The sequence below is a fragment of the Narcine bancroftii genome, chromosome 11 (assembly GCF_036971445.1).
Source record: "Narcine bancroftii isolate sNarBan1 chromosome 11, sNarBan1.hap1, whole genome shotgun sequence".
Taxonomy (NCBI): Eukaryota; Metazoa; Chordata; class Chondrichthyes; order Torpediniformes; family Narcinidae; genus Narcine; species Narcine bancroftii.
This window is the reverse complement of record NC_091479.1, coordinates 67,404,079-67,422,938: the sequence shown is the minus strand read 5'-3', so window position 1 is coordinate 67,422,938 and position 18,860 is coordinate 67,404,079. Positions and strand designations below refer to the sequence as shown.

At 39.9% G+C, this 18,860-nt stretch overlaps 1 protein-coding gene across 12 annotated transcripts in view; it reads right to left on the bottom strand.

Annotated features, from left to right (window-relative positions):
* Window positions 1-18,860, bottom strand: part of cnot4b (CCR4-NOT transcription complex, subunit 4b) — a 182,259-nt gene that overhangs the window by 51,872 nt on the left and 111,527 nt on the right. For 9 of the 12 annotated variants that reach the window (XM_069903203.1, XM_069903206.1, XM_069903207.1 and 6 more), the window contains 3 exons: window positions 15,396-15,520; window positions 5,852-5,995; window positions 3,401-3,458 (listed from right to left, as the gene is read on the bottom strand). In XM_069903203.1, coding sequence (XP_069759304.1) covers window positions 3,401-3,458; window positions 5,852-5,995; window positions 15,396-15,520 — 327 coding nt within the window. The remainder of the gene's footprint in view (window positions 1-3,400; window positions 3,459-5,851; window positions 5,996-15,395; window positions 15,521-18,860) is intronic. The other 3 variants (XM_069903201.1, XM_069903202.1, XM_069903208.1) reach the window with 1 other exon arrangement.

Here is an 18,860-nt window from a genome sequence, read left to right as displayed (position 1 = left end):
GGAAACATTAGCTGCCTATTTCTCGCCATGGATGCTAACTGGCATGGATAAAACCCTGTTTCCCTCATTTAGCCAAAATTCCTAATACTATTCTAATAAATCCACTGAAACCAGTATGTTAGTAATAATATGCAGTCTGAAATGAAACAGATTGGTTATGTCCAAGGTTCTTTATGAAAGCAGTATTTGATTCCTTTATTTTCCAATTCCTTAAAATGGCCAGCATTTCAGCCTTCCATCATAATGTATTACTTAATATGATACCTTCAAAATTAAGCAATGAATTAATCTTCACACAAAGTCAACGAGAGGCTCTAATACAGAGTCGAAGTTTCATAGCATGGAAACAGCCCTTTTCAATCCAACTCATCCAGGCCAGTCAAGATGCACATCTCAGCTCTTTCTATAAGCCTGTTGAAATGTCTTTCAAATGTTGTAATTGTACCTGTCTCCACCACTTCCTCTGCCAGCTGGTTCCACAAATCCATCAACCCATGTGGGGGGGGGGGGGGCAGAAATAGAGAGAACTGCCTCTTGGATCCCCTTCAAGTCTTCTCCTCTCACCATAAACCTATGGCCTCTACTTTTAGGCACCACTACCCTGGGGAAAAGTCAAAATTGCACACAATCCTTATCTAATCCCCTTGTGATCTCTAGAAAGCCACCCCTCAGCCTCCTAAACAGAGAGAAAAGCCTTAGTCAATCCAATCACTCCTGATAACTCAAACACTCCAAATCCAGCAACAACCCCCTGTGAATCTTCTTGCACCCTTTTCAGCTTTAATGGCAAACTTCTTAATTGCTAGACAATCAGAACGGCAGATAATCGTATTAGAACCCATCAACCCTTTAACTCCCACCACAAATAATTCCACCCATATTCCCCACTGATCTCATATTTTTTTTAATCTTTTCAGGACTTGGAACTCAAATATCTAACTGTTCATTTGAACTCTGGTTACCCTTGAATGACTATTTAAACCTGTTTGAAGACTTACACAACATGGGCATCATTTCCTCACCAGATTGGTGTCAAAATTCTGCCATGCTACATTTTGAGGGCTCTTAAAACAGGGTGGCAGCTCACCACCACCAGACCTTGAATGCCAATCTTGTCCACATTCTAATAGTGTGGGGGAAGAAATGCTTACATGCTCTAATATACCAAATATGTCTGAAATACCCAGTTGATGCATGATTTATAGGACACAACTTGCTTTCAAAGGCAAGAGGGAAAAATCCATTACAATACCTCTGCCCTTCTACCATTACATCCAAAGACAGTTTTTAAAAAAAAACTCCAACAGAAAGTGGGTTATGTTTCCTGGATAAAGGGAATAGAACAAAGGAACTTCAGAGTTCACTACTTGAGCTAACCGCTGGTTGCTAAACATTAGATTTTCATAGCTAATTTCCCAATCACTGCCAAGTTATCATCTGATTGCAGAATTGTGATCTGAAGCCTTATATTTCAAATGCATACTTCAGTAGGGTGTAGAAAATGGACTTATCAATGCATTAACATTTAAAATAATATTAAGCCACATAAATATGCAACCAAACACAGCTTACTAAAGGCTATAGCTTCTATTATGGGTGAATGTTTGTGATTAAAAATTGCATTATAACAAAAAGTATTTAAGCAAACAAACTACATTGGTGCTTGCTGAGTTCTTGGGATACACTCCAAGAAATGAGAGTACTCGTGAAATTGCACTAAAAAGGAGCATCTTTGAGCATAGGGTGATTCATTACCAATGTAAACCTACGATATGTTGTACAACTGGTTATAAAAGGTAACAGTTCTCTGCTTGTCACAGCAGTGCAATGGTTAAACTGATCTCCTCATCACATGAATTAGTGTGGAATCAGCCACTCATAATGGTTGCCTCTGAAGGCTTGGGGAGTAATGTAGATCTGGAAGGCCAGTCAATGCGCAGAGCAGCTGCTGCCAGTCACCAGTAATGGCTTAAGTGCACATAAGCTGCACATCAGGCCATCCCATTTGCTTTTGGCCTCCCAAGTGTTGCCTCAGTGGTTCATCCCACACCAGGACGTGACAATGAGACCATCATTTCACTGCTGTTGGTTCCAGCCAGAAAAGGTGAAGTCAGAGTAGACGTCCTTAAGTATCCCCTTGGATGTGTTCAGATTCATAGACAAGGGCAGTAATGAATCAGAGCTCTGCAGGATACTTTGTTGTCAAACAAAATAGAAAGCAGCATAAAAGTTATCCTAAGTCTCCAAAAACTGCACATATCACGCAGCTACCTATTCAAAGTCTTCATTGAAGTCCACAAATATATGGTTATGTTGAGAATCTAAATAATAAAATATTTAGCATATGGTTGTTTTAGTCTAACTGCCCTACCTAATCAATTAAAACAAATATGTAGCATTTTTTGATCCATTGTACCAAAAGAAATTTCTCCATTCACTTCTCATTAATTCAGATTTTTGCTCTATCTTTGAACTAACGCTTAGCTCACTCAGGCATTTTAATGTAAATGAGCCTCATCATAGTTGGTAGAACTCAGCAAATTGCTGAGTTCATTTATTTTGCATCTTAGGGTTCTTCACATGTGGTGTTTTCTATTTATCTTGAGAACCTAGTGTTTTATTATGGTGCAAACAATTTATCAATGGGCCCTCTGGAAAAATTTAAGATTACTTCTGTGGAGTTGCATTGCTAGAATATTTGACCATAAAAGTACAAATTGTATCAGTAGCACCTAAATGGGCAAACAATGGAAAAAGATTTGTGCATATTGAAATAAATGGAACATTGATCTATTAAAGCAAATGTTCTAGAAACTTTGTTTTTACCGCTTTGTACTCACCAGAGTTTACATTTTTTGCCCAATTCTACCACCCTACACTAATCATAGAAGTTGTTTTTGTAATTGTGCCCTTGATGTCCAATTTTACCACCAGCACAAAGGAGGTACACTCCCTTCTATTGGATAAGTTTAAAATACCTGAAAAGTCTATCTCACACTGCCATCCTCACAAGTTCCAAGTTAGAATGTATTTTTGGATGATGGGTCTATTATTGTGGCAAGGATCTAATTTTATCCTCTGCAGAAGAACTAGAAAGACAACATATGAGGACCTGAAACTTATCTGATCCAACATGGATGTCCTCAAGCTGCTCAAGATTCAATTTTATTACTAAAGATCAATTTCTATATTCCTTTGCTTTAAGCAACCTGGGAAAATGGAGAAGATTAACGTGGTCAACACTGTTTTCTAATGCTTTGACTATATTAAATCATTTAAGAAATAGGCACTAATGTGGGAGAAAGGATTAAACAATGATAATAACCAAATACAGTACTTGATCAAGGCAAGATAATTAAGAAACTATGAATGTTAGATCAAAAAACCAAATGCAACTCACCTGTTGTAAATTATCACCATTTCCTAGAGTGAGGGCTTCTGGTGGTTTATCCACTGGTCTGCAAAACAAATTGATAATCTGATCTCATTTGTCCTTGGTGCACATATCTGCTAAGATTTCCTCAACTTCCTAAGAAACAAACAGCCAAGGAACTGAGTAATGCTCATAGCAGATCCCATCGATATTTAAGAAAGCAAAATGAAAGATTAACTGAAACAAATTTAGAAGTATTGTGCAATGATGTTCAATGCTTATTTGATATGTTAAAGCAGGAATAAAACTAATAAAATGCACCTGACCTCTAATCTGGCACTGAAAACACAAAAGCTGAGAATTGGTGGTGAGAATTTAAAAGTTCAGCAGCACCTTGAACTTTGTGGATCCAATTTCTTTTAATATTTCTTCAATGACTGAAAAAGACGTATTCGATACCCCACACTTTAAAAATAAATAGATGCAGTATGCCATTGATCAAATAAAGGCGGCAGCAAGTCTTCTACAGTTGGCAACTAACCAGCTTTAATTTAAGTTGTCTATTGCAGAATTTATCCACTGAATGCTGCAAGTTTTGCTCCTTTTCACAAACCAATGATCTTCAACTCAAAGCAATCTAAAAAAAATAACTGGAATTGGAGACTGTTAATTACCAATAATATTTAGTAAACAGCATCTATTATATGTTTGCAAATGAAAGGATTCATAATTCCTTAAATGTAATATGGTTCAGATAAGGCTAGAGCCAAGATTATAGTATAGGACAAATGCCAAAGCAGCTTAATTCAGTTCTCTACAACCAATACAAGGAGTGATTTGGGTCATGAGGGCAATTTCTTTTACAAAGATTATAAACACTGCCATCGAAAAGTATCAATTACCTTAGTTACAGCAAAATGTGGAGGCTAACATTTGACATAAAAATGCTGCATGTCTCGAGTGGGACATAGTTCATTGGTAATATGAATTGGACTAGAATCAAGCAATTTTAACTCGTGTCAAAGCTCAACAATGGTCACAGCCTTATTCTGGACAGTTTTGCATTGTGACATTATGATGCAAACAAGTCTGCACTTTGACAATGAGGTTGAAAGGTCATGGTGGATCGCTAATTCTTCCATTGCGGGCACAGACATGCAGATGGCCACCAGGAAAGATGATAGAAGGTGTTCAATTCCTACTTGATGACTACCAACAAGTCTATGGCCCCAAGAAAGCCGTAAAAGAATGGATAAAGCAGGAAGAACATCAATGATATTTGAGCAACTGCCCAACTGTGAAGAGATGATGTCAACTCCGAAAAGTCAGGTGCAAGATAAACAGGGTCTGCAATCCCAAAGCAAAAGTAAGCTCCCCATCCACACCTAGATTTTGGGGGTAGGGGGTAAAACTCACACAGAGGGTGTGTAGCTGGATCGAGGAGAAGCAGAGCACCTGAAAGATACAAGGGTTTGAAAAGACCAGGGAAAGTGTCTTCAGGATATTCCTCTGCTTTTTTGCTGAGCCCCTGAAGTTCAGAGCCAAAAATACTGCCAGCTCTTCAGTTTCTCAATTACATGGCCATTTCCAAGAGGAATGTGCGAGTGTTTAGAGGATGCGTCATGGAGTGCCATGGTGATCTTTTCAAAGTGCTGTTCTTGGTCAATATCAACACAGAAACTTCTCACTCCAAGAAAATGGAGAATTGAGAACTGTCCTAATATGTTGCAATATCAGCCAAGAATGAAATCCAAGACATTCCAATTTGTGATGCACAGGAGACTGTGGATGCTGGAATCTGAAAGTAAACTTAATCTGCTTGAGCAAGTCAGTGGGTCAAGCAACAGTAGGAAAAAAAGAATGGTTGACATTTCAAGTCAAAACTCTTGATGAGGATATTTCAATTCGTATAGCATTGATATGCATTCTGGCGTAACAGCCATTCGGAGAATTAAAGTTTGGTAGAGAATCTTTGCTTGTCAGTTGCAAATAGTATTCTATTGACAATATATTATTAGAGTTTGAAATGCAGAATTAGATTTTAATAATTCTGAGAAAGAAATGGAACATCAATCTCTTCTTTGATAAACACTTGCCCAAAAACATGCTGATTTGAACTCAAATGGACTATTGGCCATGAGCAAAATAAATAAATAAATAAATCACACCAAATCTCCACAACTGCATGCTCCAAATCACAAAATGGATCCCACTGACATAACTCTCCAACTCTCATTGGAAGTATTGAGTGATGTTTCCAAAGAAACCTTGGGCTATATCTCTGTTGACAATTTGTATTGACACCAGCCATTAGATGCTCACGAAAAAAGGTGGTGCTCAAGAACTCCTAGAATGGGAACAATTATTAGGCTGCCAAAGGTTTGCAAATTGGTTGATTGGCTGTGAACAAAAAGAATTGCCTCCTTTGCTCAGTTGGGGTTATTTCAGTCCATGAGAGAAATAAAGCCAATCACTGACCTGAGTTCTGTGTCAGGAACGTCTGGGGTCATGTGCTCGGGATCTGAACCATTATCAAGTATAGGAGGTGTTCTCCTGTGCTCGAGGGTTAAACCGTTGGCCTCTTTAGGTGTGCTCAGTAATGATGGCCAGGCATCTTTATTACTAAGGGGAAAGAACAGCAGAAATACTGAGTATCTACCCCCCATTGACATGACAATAAGTTTTGGAAACTCAGATGCTGTTCACTTAGTGGAAACTTCTCAAAGGGATCCAGTCCAGTCCAAGACGTAAAAATGGCTTCCCACATCCTTACCACCAGTGGCCTGACAACAGCAAAAATGAAGAACTTAATTCATCAATTACAAAGGCACAAAAATAGGGTGCTTACTTCAAGAGTAGGGACAAATGAAGTAATAGGGAAAAGAGATTTACAATCATGATCTTTCAGAACTTTGGATTCGTATTCTAAATGCTTGCTCACCTGATTAACATGCAAACACTAAACACGGAACATAACTGGATATCATCAATATCTAACAAGAGATTTTGGTAGTATTTTTATTTCAGTACAAACTCAAAAGTCTTGAGTAATGTCATACAGTCTTTCATTGTTAATTTTCAATCCAGAGCAAAAAAATCATGAGGCCTGTTTGGTGTGTCTGACAACAGGCATTGTAAATGTCCAAAGTGTTCTAAACTGGACTTGGGCTCGACAATTCAATCAAAGATGTGAGGCTGACAGTGGGCAAAGTTATTACTTACATTAAAATCTTATACTGAGATGAAGGGCACTAACATGAGGGAAAAATGAAGGAAAGTGCCTATCTAATTATGAGTTATGGATAGATTACATAAAAGATGTATCCATTTTCTAAGAGTTGAATAAATATTTCAAGATGTGAAATTGTGATACAAATTGACAATCTGATTACTTTTTGCACGCAAGACAAAGGCTATATATTTTCCATTGAAGTAGCAATGCATAGGAAAGGAAAACAAAAAAAAAATGGGAAATCTGTACAGTGTTCTGTGGAATCAGACTATTTGGAAGTATAGTAATTGGTTAGTTACTTCACAATCATTTTGCTTATGTCATGATATCAGGCTTGTTGCACTCATTATTGAATGTTGTCTCATGACATTCTTCCCAAAGGCTGTGGCCAGTGGAAGAAAAATAATGCAATCAAGTATGTATTTCAGGAGCGCAGAAATTTGGAATGTCACAAATAGTAGTTTTGTCTTCATCACCAAAGTTCACCACTGCTTCCATCTCATGGCCATCTAGTAAGAGGGTTTTCAAATACAAAGCTTCAAATCCGACAATGTAAAGCTCATGGTCTCTTTCAAGCATTAATCCTGCCCAGTTATGGATTAACGGCATGATAACCCAATTGGAGGTACATTTAAAAGGAAAAACCTCCAATGGGATGACCACATGAAGCAACATCAAACCAATATACCTATCACCAAGACTTCTATCACACTCAAATAGCTCTAGTTGATAGACCTTATTGTCCATATGCCTAAATTGGACTGGAATCCCTGGTTTGTGACTGTGCAAAGTGGAGAAATAACATCCTGGAAGGGATTGAACATCTTCTGTAGTCATGTACAATATGTGGAAATGGAGCACAACATCCTAAATGCCCCATCACATATTATCTGCTGTACACATGGCAGAAGCTGGAGATCCTGCTTCATCATCTACATCAGAACCCATAGAACAGGAGTGGAAACAAATCAACCTGGGCTCCAAGAGACTGCCCAAGGACAAAAACAGAGATGGAAGCACAAAAAGTAAAAAAAAAATCTTAAGCAACAACTGCACCTCAAAGGCAATATGTTTTTCTGAAATCTGCATTTATAAGTTGTCACATCACAGAGAAAGGCATGTTTGTACACTGCAGATTTTCAGTGAAAATATTATTTGCTTCCATTTTCATGATGGAGTGTTGAACAATTTTCTGCACATTTTGTGGCTATTAAAGGCTTGATGCACCTGCAATGGTGCACAAATATGGTTCAGGTGTTAAAAGTCCAACTCAAAAAGTTGCCCCGAGTAAGACGAGCTCATTTTCTGATCCAACACTGACAGTGCCGAAATCTAGAATAACAAAAATCCTAACAGACTTAAAATGGACGATTCTTCAGGTTAGTCATTGTTGACTATTTTTCAACTAGAAGATAGTGCAGAATTTTTTTTTAGTTCATTATATGTTCAACACTTTAACTTCGATCACAAATCACAAAGAAAAATTTTTAATCTACTCAGAATCTTGTTCAGCACCACATTTCCCTTTGCAAAAATGAATACAACTTTTACAAATGCACAAAGGACAGCTGGTAGCATAACTTGCCAAAAGCAAAACATTTTCCAGAAAGGCAATTTTATGTGGTCAATGCTCACAATATCTTCAGGCTCTTTCTACAAGTCCATTGGAAAGAAGTACTGTGGGCAACAAGAGGAGAGCCTAATATTTTATAGCAACTCATTTTAACTGCATTAAAATTTTGATGAGCTCAGAGTACATTTTCAGATGTGATTCGCTATCAACTAGATAATACACCAAAATTAGATTGGAACTCAAAAAAGATCAAGACAGTATACCTTGCAGCAAACAATTGTTTTTGCTGCTAAGAGCAGGAAGGACATGGTTTATGTTCGATCAGGAAACCTTTTAAAATGATTTAGAACAATAGAAGGTGCAGACTGTAAATAATAGAAAAAAGACGACCATGCAGTTAAGAGTCAGGAAAAATAAACAACTGCAGGGAAGTATCAAATGAATTGGTCAACATGGTAGTAAAGTGAATTCATTCTGGTCAATAAATGAAAATAGGCAAAAAAGACAAATAGAAAGCAAAATCATTGGTTGGATATTGATAAGCACAGAGGGACAATAAGTACTTGGATTGCATGTAGACAGATTTTTGATGAAAACAGAGCAAGTAATCCAGGTGGCCAAGAGTAGAATGAAGAGGGAGAGAGGCTATGTATGAATTGTGTAAAACACGAGGTGGACCATGGAGAATGGCAGCTCTGAGGAATGACTGAGCAGATGAGGGTTGCTTCCTTTATAATTAGCAGAGGAAATATTTGATTAAGGCATATAAAATTGAATGGCCAGTTAAAGGGCCAGTTAAATTAGCTGGCAGGTCAATAACCATGCTATTCACTAATTGGTTTTACAAACCTCCTGCCTTCTGGTTAGTCACTGGGCATGCTTTGCAAGCATCCCAAGGCTATGAATGGAAGACTGGAAAGTGGGATGCAATTAGCTCCTTTCCCCCTTGAAAACTAAAAGGACTTAAATTACACCTTTTGGAAATGTTATTATTCTCTGAAGCTCAGCATGCAAGGCATCTGTTCAGCTAATATCTGTAAAACATCAGTTATCAAAGCACAGCACCAAAATAAAAAGCAAGTTTTTGCTTCCAATGTAAACTAGACTAATTAAGATTAGAGGAATATCAGAATCTCATTCTCAACTGGGAATAAGTTGAGTGAAAGGAAAGAAATTGTGGCCATATACAAGCTGTCAGTTCCAATGAAGCCACATCCTAATTCCAAGTCTTCTGAAATTTAACATTTCTGTTACACCTTGCTTTTAGTAAAAATTGGAACAATTGGATATGAATGCAAGATGCATCTGCATCTTGGTACTGTTTGGTTTAAAACATCAGGCCATTTACTCCCATGCACAGGGAAAAAGCCTTTAAGCCAAGTTGAAATACAATTATCAGAACAGGTGCTACCTGACCATGTGACCATCTTCATACTGAGTACAACTTGTCCCAATAGTGTGTGCAGGTCTCAAATGTTGCAATCATGCTTGCAAAAGATTATCTTGATTAAGTCTAAATCTGTGATTCCGAAACATGTTTCGGGCTGCTACCCCCTTGGCTCCCAGGCCACATCCCAAGGGCCCCAGCCCCCCACACATATATAACGAACACATTCTTCTCCCTCGCCCACTCACTGCCTCTCACTTCTGCCTCTCATTCTTCAGCCAGCACCTTTTCCTCCTGAGCCCCCTGTGCTCGATCCCTCCCCAACTCCGTCCACCCTCCCTCCTCCTCCTGTTCACTCTCAACATATTAAAAAGCTGAAGCCAAATACAACACGGTGGCCCCCAAGGCCAGCTCTCGAGAGACCACTTTGTCACCGTCTATTTTGCTCACTACTGCCACCCCGAGTCTGGCCATGACAACTGACAACCCTTCTGGAGATTGCGATGCCAGAAAATTACTGCACTGGATTCTTCATTAAACTTTGCAGTAGAGTGAACAAGACTGAAGGTTTGGACCACTCCCTTATTCATCACCTCCCCGACCGACCCCTTTTTCCTCACCGCCCCCCTTGGATCTTTCCACCACCCCCCATTTTGGGAATGATTGGTCTGAACAGAAAAGCTTCAAATAAAAACCCTAGCTTAGAAATATTTGATCAGTCATTTGAAACAGATACTCTTGAGAATCATGCACCAACCACAGATTGAATCAAGAAAGTTATCAGCCACACACATTGAGGTTTCATCATCCAAAGCAGTAAATCAATGAGAGGTTTCAATGGGCATTAAGTGCTTACAACTTTTGTCATGTGTTCCTTGTCAGTCATTTTAAGAAAACAAAATGCTTTTTCCCATTTGAATGGTGGTCTATCTCAGCATGGCTTACAAGGTCCAGGCTGGGTATCAGCCCAGCAGTCATCAGTCCAATTCACCCTCATTGCCCTGTGGTCCTAAAACCCTTACTCTGTCACATGCCCATCTACTCTCCTTTGACACTTTTGTTAGTTATCCTCACCTTGACTAAGTTACAGTGGTCAATTAACCTATCAACACCTTTGGGTTGCGGGAAGAAACCAGCATACTGAGTGGGTTACTGTTGGATCATCTCCAATTCTGTGCAACTGCAGAGGCTGTGGGAGCACTGGAGGCGAATCCACACTCAGTGATTCTGAGGGGACTCTTTTGCTTCTCTTTTTTCATAGTGTAAGGGGACCGGGCAACACTAATGGCAACTCTGTTGTCTGAGAGCAAACAGAAGGCAATTTTGTGTAATATTACATGTTCTGCACTACAGGCATTAGATGACAAAGGAAATTTGAATCTTGAAACTCACGCAATCAGGAGGAAAAAATGTAAACATCAGACCAACAGCAACCAAGGTCAGATCAATTTGGGGTCCCTAGAATAGCACGAACAGCAGTGCCATCATGCTCCACTAAATAATACTCAACATCATTTATGAACATTTTATTGTAATACAATTCTTAAGGGCATAAGTTTGATCTTAAAACTATTCTTTTGTAAAACGGAATTAGCAACATTTCATTCCAGTGCACAATTCAGTAAGGTGGTATGGTTAGCGTAATGGTTATAGCAATGCTGTTACAGCACCAGCGATCAGGACCGGGGTTTGAATTCCACGCTGTGAGGAGTCTGTGTGGGGTTCTCACCTGGGGGCTGCAGTTTTTTTCCCCCCATCATTCAAAATGTACTGGGGGTTGTAGGTCAATTGGGTGTGATTGGGCATGTGGGCCGAAAAGGACCTGTTGCTGTGCTGTATGTCTAAATTTAAATTTAACAGTAGTATTTAATTATCGCAATGACAGAATGTTGTACTATTTTTAAATTGTTGCTTGGTAAATACTGAGATTGATTTACTTCAAGATTTTGTTGGCCCAAACAATGCAATGCAATTTAACCACATATATTGCCGATTAAAGTTAGTGTCTTGAAAGAATTATGGGTGGTATTCCATCAACTTTGTTGCATGTCACCGAGCTTGACCATATATTCAAAAAAAAAAATCACAATGAACAACTCTGTTGTGGTCATAGTTAAATCTTACTTTTTTCATAAAACAAAATATGCTTCTGAAACAAACATCAGCCAGCTCATTAAAGGCATAATCAATCAATTAACTTGAAAAGGTTCTGAAAAATCAAAACGGCCAAACCTCCCCTCATATCTGTACGAGTCATAAATTATAGGTCATTCAGTGGACATAAAACATGGAAAACTGATACACATAGATGGGGCTGTTGTCTATCATCCTAAAATTTCCCACATCCTCATATATTAGCCTTTTCAATGTGCTGTCATCAGTGGAAGTCACAACATTTAAGGAGAAGGCAAGATGATTCCGAGAGCAAGCATAGATACAATTTGTGGCAATGCTGTTCAACGTAGAAGAGGAAACAAGTCAAGTTTATTGTCATCTGATTGCACAAGTGCAACCTGACAAAACAGCTTTCTCCAGTCATTAGTGCAAAAAAAATGCACCCACACAGACATAACAGAATACAAACAATACATATGCAGGATAAGTATTCATAGATACAAAAGTAATAAATATTTTTTCTTAAATACGAGAGCCTTAGATGGTTAATGTGAGCAGTTCCTTTGGTGGTTCAGCACTCACTGTCTGTGGGAAGAAACTGTTCCTCAGTCTGGTGGTGCAGGGTCTGATCCTCCTGTATCTCTTTCCTGACGGGAGCAGCTGAAAGGGGTGCAGGATGGAAGGGGACCTCAATGATTTTGCACACCTTCAGACAACGATCCTGGTAGGTCACATCGATGGAAGAGATGGGCGGGGTTGGGGGGGGAAAGGGGAAGACTCCAGTGATCCTCCCTGCCACTCTTATGGTCCTGCAGATTGACCTCCGATCTATTTCTCTGCAGCAACCATACCATAATGCAGCCGGGCAGGATGCTCTTGATAGAGCTCCTGTAGAATGTGGACGTGCCTTGCTCACTCTAGTCTTCTCAGGAATTGCAGTTGCTATTGTGCCTTCCTGACTCCTAAGGAGACATTGTGTGTCCATGATCGGTCACTAGTTAAGTGAACTGCAAGGAACTTGGTGCTCTCCACTACAGATTGTTGACGTGTAGTGAAGGGTGATCATTCCTGGTCCTCCTGAAGTCCACAATCATCATCTTTGCCTTGTCCGTGATGAGGCTCAGGCTGTTCCACTCACACCATGTCACGAGATTGTCCACTTCTTCTCTGCAGTGCAATTCATCGTTGTGGTTGATCTGTGCTGGGACCCTGCTCTTTGTGATGTTTTATAAATGATCTCGATCAATGGTTCTCAACCTTTTTTGCACACACCTACCCCTTTCAGTAATCCTAATGCCATCAGTGCTCTGTGATTAGTAAGGTGGGAGGTGAGTGGAAAGGGAAGGCTGAGAACCATTGCTCTAGACCCAATTGTTCCTGAAGTATTTTGCTTGAGAGAAATGGTCACTGCCCATTTCCTTTGGAGTTCTGAAATCGTGCACATAACGAGTCCATGAGGGACGATTAAAACTGTGGTTTTTCAAACTTTTTCTTTCCACCCACACATCCTTACTAATCATTACTATGGCATAGGGATTACTTAAAGTGGTATGTGAGTGGAAAGAAAAAGGTTGAGAACCACTGATCTAGATGAAGAGGTGGAAGGATGGGTAATTTTGCAAACTCCATAAAAGTTGGAGGAGTTATGGATGGAGCTGAAGGTTGTCAAAGGTTACAAGAGGATATAGAAAGAATGCAGAGTTGGGCAGAAAAGTGGCAGATAGCGTGAGGTAATGCATTTTGGAAGAACAAACAAGAAGGCTGAGCACAGGGTTAATTAAGAGTGTGGATAAACAGAGGGACTTGGGCTTCAAATCTCTACATCCCTCAAAGTTACCACACAGAGTAATATGATGGTTAAGAAGGTCTATGGGATGATGGGATTAATTGATGGGGGATTGAATTTAGGAAAGGTCATGTTGCAGCTCTACAAATTTCTGGTGAAACCACACTTAAAGTATTGTGTTCAGTTCTGGTCACCTCATTATAGGAAGCTGTAGAGAGATTGTCGAGGAAATTTACCAGGATGTTGCCTGGATTGGGAAACAAGTCTTGTGAGGCGAGGTTAGCAGAGCTGGGACTTTTCTCTTTGGAGCATAGAAAGATGAGAGGAGTTTTGATAGAGATCTACAAGATTATGAGAGGCATAGATAGGGTGGATAGCCAGCATCTGTTTCCCAGGGTAAGATTAGCAAATTAGCAAATACCACAGGACACAGGTATAAAGTGAAAGGAGGGAAGTTTCAGGGAGACATCAGGGTTAAGTTGTTTTTTTTAAAAAAAAGCAGAGCTGTGGGTTGTGGTGAATGGATTGCCTTGCCAGGGATGGTGGTGGAGGCTGAAACATTTGGGGCATTTAAGAGACTCTTGGACAGACACATGGATGAAAGAAAAATAGAGGGTCTAGTACTTTTTTTGGAAGGAATATATAGGTCGACACAACATAAAGGGCCAAAACACCTGTACTGTGCTGTATTGTTCTATGTTTTATGAGGCCATCTACTGTTAAGTCATCTTCAAACTTGATGACAATGGAATCTGGAAATGCAGTCAAGGGATCAGTAGTATGAACAGGAGCGGGGTGAGCACACAGCCAGTGCTCAGCGTGATGGAGCTCAACGTTCTGTGACTGACCTGGACAGACCATGGTCTTTTCATTCGGAAGTCCAGAATCAGGTTATTGAGAGGGGTGTTGAATCCCAGCAAGGACAGCTTCTCCACAGCCTCTGGGAATGATCGTATTAAAAGTAGAGCTCAAGTTGATGAACAGCAGCCTGGCGTACAAGGGTCAGGATGGAGTGAAGAATAAGGCTACAGCATCATCTGTGGAATGGTTTCTTCTACAGGCAAGTTAAAATGTGCCCAGTGTCTCTGGGAGTTGTGCTTTGATGGGTTCCATCACCAGACACCCAAAACATTTAATAATGGTGGAAGTCAGTGTCATAGGGTGGCAGTCATTGTGACGTGTTATGGTTGCCCACTTGGGTACCAGGATGATGGTGGCTGTCTTGAACCCTACGGGAACAATGTAATGGTAAGGTAATGAAGATATTTGTAAAGACTTCCAGCAATTGGTCTGTGCAAGTCCTTCAATACCCGACCAGGTATGTAGTGTGGTCCTGCCGCATTGTCTGGGTTCACCGTGGATAAGGTTCTCCTTACCTCGGCCGCAGCTATACGGGGGGGGGGGGGGGGGGAGACTCATTGAGCTTTCTTCAGCATGATCCTGTTCTTCTCGTCAAACCATACATAGATGATGTTCAGTCTGTCCAAAAAGGGAATCATCATCTTTAACTCGCAAGATTGACTTGTGCTATAGTCTTGATACCTTGCCACGGGCCTAGTGTTGCCAATGTCGCACAGCTGGCTGTGTGTACCCCCACTTTGCACAGTAGAGTTCAGCCCTGGCAGATCTTTGTGCCATCCTGTCCCCTGCCCTGAAGGCAGCATCACAAGCTCTGAGAATCCACGACATTGGCATTTACAATGGAATACGAGTTGCTTTTTGTAATCAGGCCAATTTGTTTTATAAAGCACATTTGCTACATATATCAATCACCCAAGACACTGGTGGGTTGGTTTTGAAAATAATGAAGTACTTAAACTACAGTGAAGACTGAATTTCATTGAAATTTCCAAGGAGAATAAAAAGGAAAGCTAGCATCTTAACACAAATGCAAATAAAATAGGACAGGACTGTACTTATGCATCATACCTCTGCTGTGTAACTACTTTGTTCTTATTTTTGTCGACGGTGCTGGACGATTGGTGCAAAAAGTTGGGATTCATTTTATAAAGTTCCTGGAGCAGCTTCTGTTCATATTCTTGATGTTTCCCTGCCTGTGAAAGGAAACCAAGTGGAAAGTAAGGGGCTTATGGACAGAATCACAAAGTACTAGAGCTTTTTATACCCATTAAATGAAACAATGGCTATAGTTGGACACATTATAAAATTAATTGCAATTGAGGGTCATGAGCAGGAGAGATCATGGGAAGTGAAAGAACCAACTTCCCATGCCATCGGCCCCACCACAGAATACAAGGGCCATATAAGACATGAGAAACTGGATGAGAAATAGGTTGTTTGATGTCAGATTGTTCACTTAGATCACAACTTGATCCAGAAGATTAGTCGTATCTCGGGCTCATTGACCAACTTGATACAGAAATGGCTTGATGGTAGAAGTCAGAAGGTGGGGCGTTGTTCAGAACGATTGGAAGTCTTTGGCTAGTGAAGTGCTGCATGGATTGGTGCTTGGTCCACTGTGAGCCATTTATATTAGTGTGGTTCATATGTTTGCAGATGACATCAAAATTGATGATATAGTGAAAGTTACCTGAAATTACTGAGAAGGTGGGCCGTGTAATGGCAGATGGAATTTAACTGATAATGTAGGTGTTGCACTTTGGTTGGTTAAACCAGGGCAGGACTTGCACAGTGATTGGCAGGGCCTTGGAGAGCATTGCAGAACAGGATCTGGCTCAGCAGGTCTTCAAGGTGGTGAAGGTGATATTGGCACACTTGTCTTCAATGGTCAGGGCAATGAGTGTAGGAGCAGGGACAACTTACAACAGTTACAGAAGAGCTATTGTTAAGCAAGGGTGCAGAAAAGTTTCAAAAGGACGTTACTGGGACAAAAGTGCTTGAATCTTAAGTGGAGGTTGAAGGGACTGGGATATTTTCCAGGTGTGAAGAACGCCAAGGGGGAAACTTAAATTTTGTAAAAATATGAGGGGTATAGACAAGATTAATAGTCATGGTCTTTTCTCATTGGACAGGAACCTGAATCTGGAGAGCAGAGATTGAAAGAGAGATGGGAAAGATTTAAAAGAGACCTAAGGTGGTGGGCATATGGAAAGCGGCAGACATAGAAACATGCATGTTTAAAGGACAGATAAACTGGTACATGGATAATAAAGGTTTAAAAGGATATGGTTGAGTAAAGGCAAATGCAAGTAGCTTGCAGAGACAACTTGGGTTGGCATGGCCTGGTTCTGCTCTGTGATATTCAGACTTAGTTGAACCTCCACTTCAAATCCATTTTCTAATCAACATGATTTCTGCATCACTGACTCCTTAATTTCTTACAGTCAATACTAATCAGTGTCCATTCTGCCCTTCGTACCAGCTCTGCCATTCAGCGATATAGTGGCTAAGTTTTTACTTCAGCACCACCTTCCTACACAAACCTCAAATCCTCAATACTGACATGCATATTGATTTGTGTTGAATATGCACAGCCTCGGAGCATCCATGTTGAGGAAATAGGAAGGTTGCAAAAGAACTTGGTCAGATTAGGAGAATAGGCAGAGAGTGGAAAATGAAAGACAATGTCAAAAAGTGTATGGTCCTGCACTTTGGGGAGAAAACTGAAAGTACACAGGTGCAAAGGGATCTGGGGGTCCTTGTACAGGATAGCCTGAAGGTAAACTTACATGTTGAGTTGGTAGTGAAGAAAGCAAATGCAATGCTGGGATTCACATTAAAGGGAATAGAATAGAAAGCAGGAATGAAGTGTTGAGGCTTTGGAAAGCACTGATATCACTTATGAACAGTTTTGGGCTACTTCATGTAAGAAATGACATACTGACATTGGAGAGGGCTCAGAGGTGGTTCACAAGGAATATCATACAAGGATTGTTTGACTGCTCTTGGCCTGTACTCGTTAGAATTTAGGAAACATTTTGAATGTTGAAAGGCATGGAGAAAGTAGATGTAGAAAGGTTATTTCCCAGGGTGGCAGAGTCTAGGACATGAGGCCACATCCTCAGGCATCTGCTAAAAAGAGAAATGCAGAGGAATTTCTTTAGTTAGAAGATGGTAAATCTGTAGAATTTGTTGCCACAGGTGGTTGTGGAGGCCAAGTCATTTGGTGTATTTAAGGTACAGATTGATAGGTTCTTGATTAGCCATGGTATTGAAGGTTTTGGGGAGAAGACCGGCAGTGGGGTGAGTGGGAAAATGGCGGTGCAGACTCGATGGGCTGAATAGCATATGCCTTATGGTCTGATAACTTATGCATCTTCAGAATTCTTTTAGTTATTTGAAATTTTTGAGATTTCTTCTAATCACAACTTATTGATGACGCCTGGAACCATCACCACCAAACAGTCCAGAAACATCATTTATCTCTAGCCTCCAAGATTTTTTCCCTTCTGCCCCCACCTCTTTCAATTAATTCACTTCTCGCTCTTCTAAACTTAAGTATAATCCAATTTCTTCATGTTTTAATGTTCAATAACTTATCACCACAGAGACCAATTTGGTGAACTATTACTGCATTTCCTCTTATATAAACTACCTTCATATGGGCACCAGATCTGCACACATTACGTGCGTGTGTGCTCACCAGAATTTGTGGTAACAAAGCTTTACTTATACTCAAATCCTATTGCAACAAAAGCCAAGTTAAATGTTCATGAATTTAAGTCATTTAGAAACTGCAATAAAAAACCTGAGATTTGACACAAGTATTAACTGTGCCCCCAAGCTTTGCCTCCTGTCAAATCCTGTCAGATTATTGCAGAGTTTGACCTCGCCAATATGTTATCTTGCCACATCTCATCACAAGTCTCCTTGGTGTCAAGGGTATATTCTATCATCCCTCCACATCTAACCTAGTCACCTATGTGCAGGAAGGATCTGTGGCACCAAAATGGAAACAATTTGACTTGACTTGCTGTAAAAATGCAAGCAGACATGAACGGTCACACATTTGGGTGCCCCTTTCCATAAAGTACTCCATCTATTCTTACTCAAAAGCTCAAATTTTGATAATTTCTCAAACATACAACTCCACTAAACTAAATGAGAGTTCCTTCATGTCAACAAACAAATAAGTGTCATTTGAGAACACAATTATATTTCCCAATACTTTGTTGATGATTGACAGGAGACTCAATGCTGACTTCTTAAATTGATGGAAGGATCTACCATTGACATTAATTGGTCAAGAAAATTGTATTAAAATGAATATATATCCACGTATTTAGTATTTGTTTCAATCAATTTCGAGTCCGGTACCAGGGAAATTTTAAAAAGAATTAAATAAAATTATATGTTCTTGGTTTGACCATCACTCAGAATCTCATCAGAAACAACATCAGTGCGCAGAAATACAAGATCCAAACTGGCAAGAGAACGACTGATTCCACCTGCATTGAATTCGTCCATCGTTAT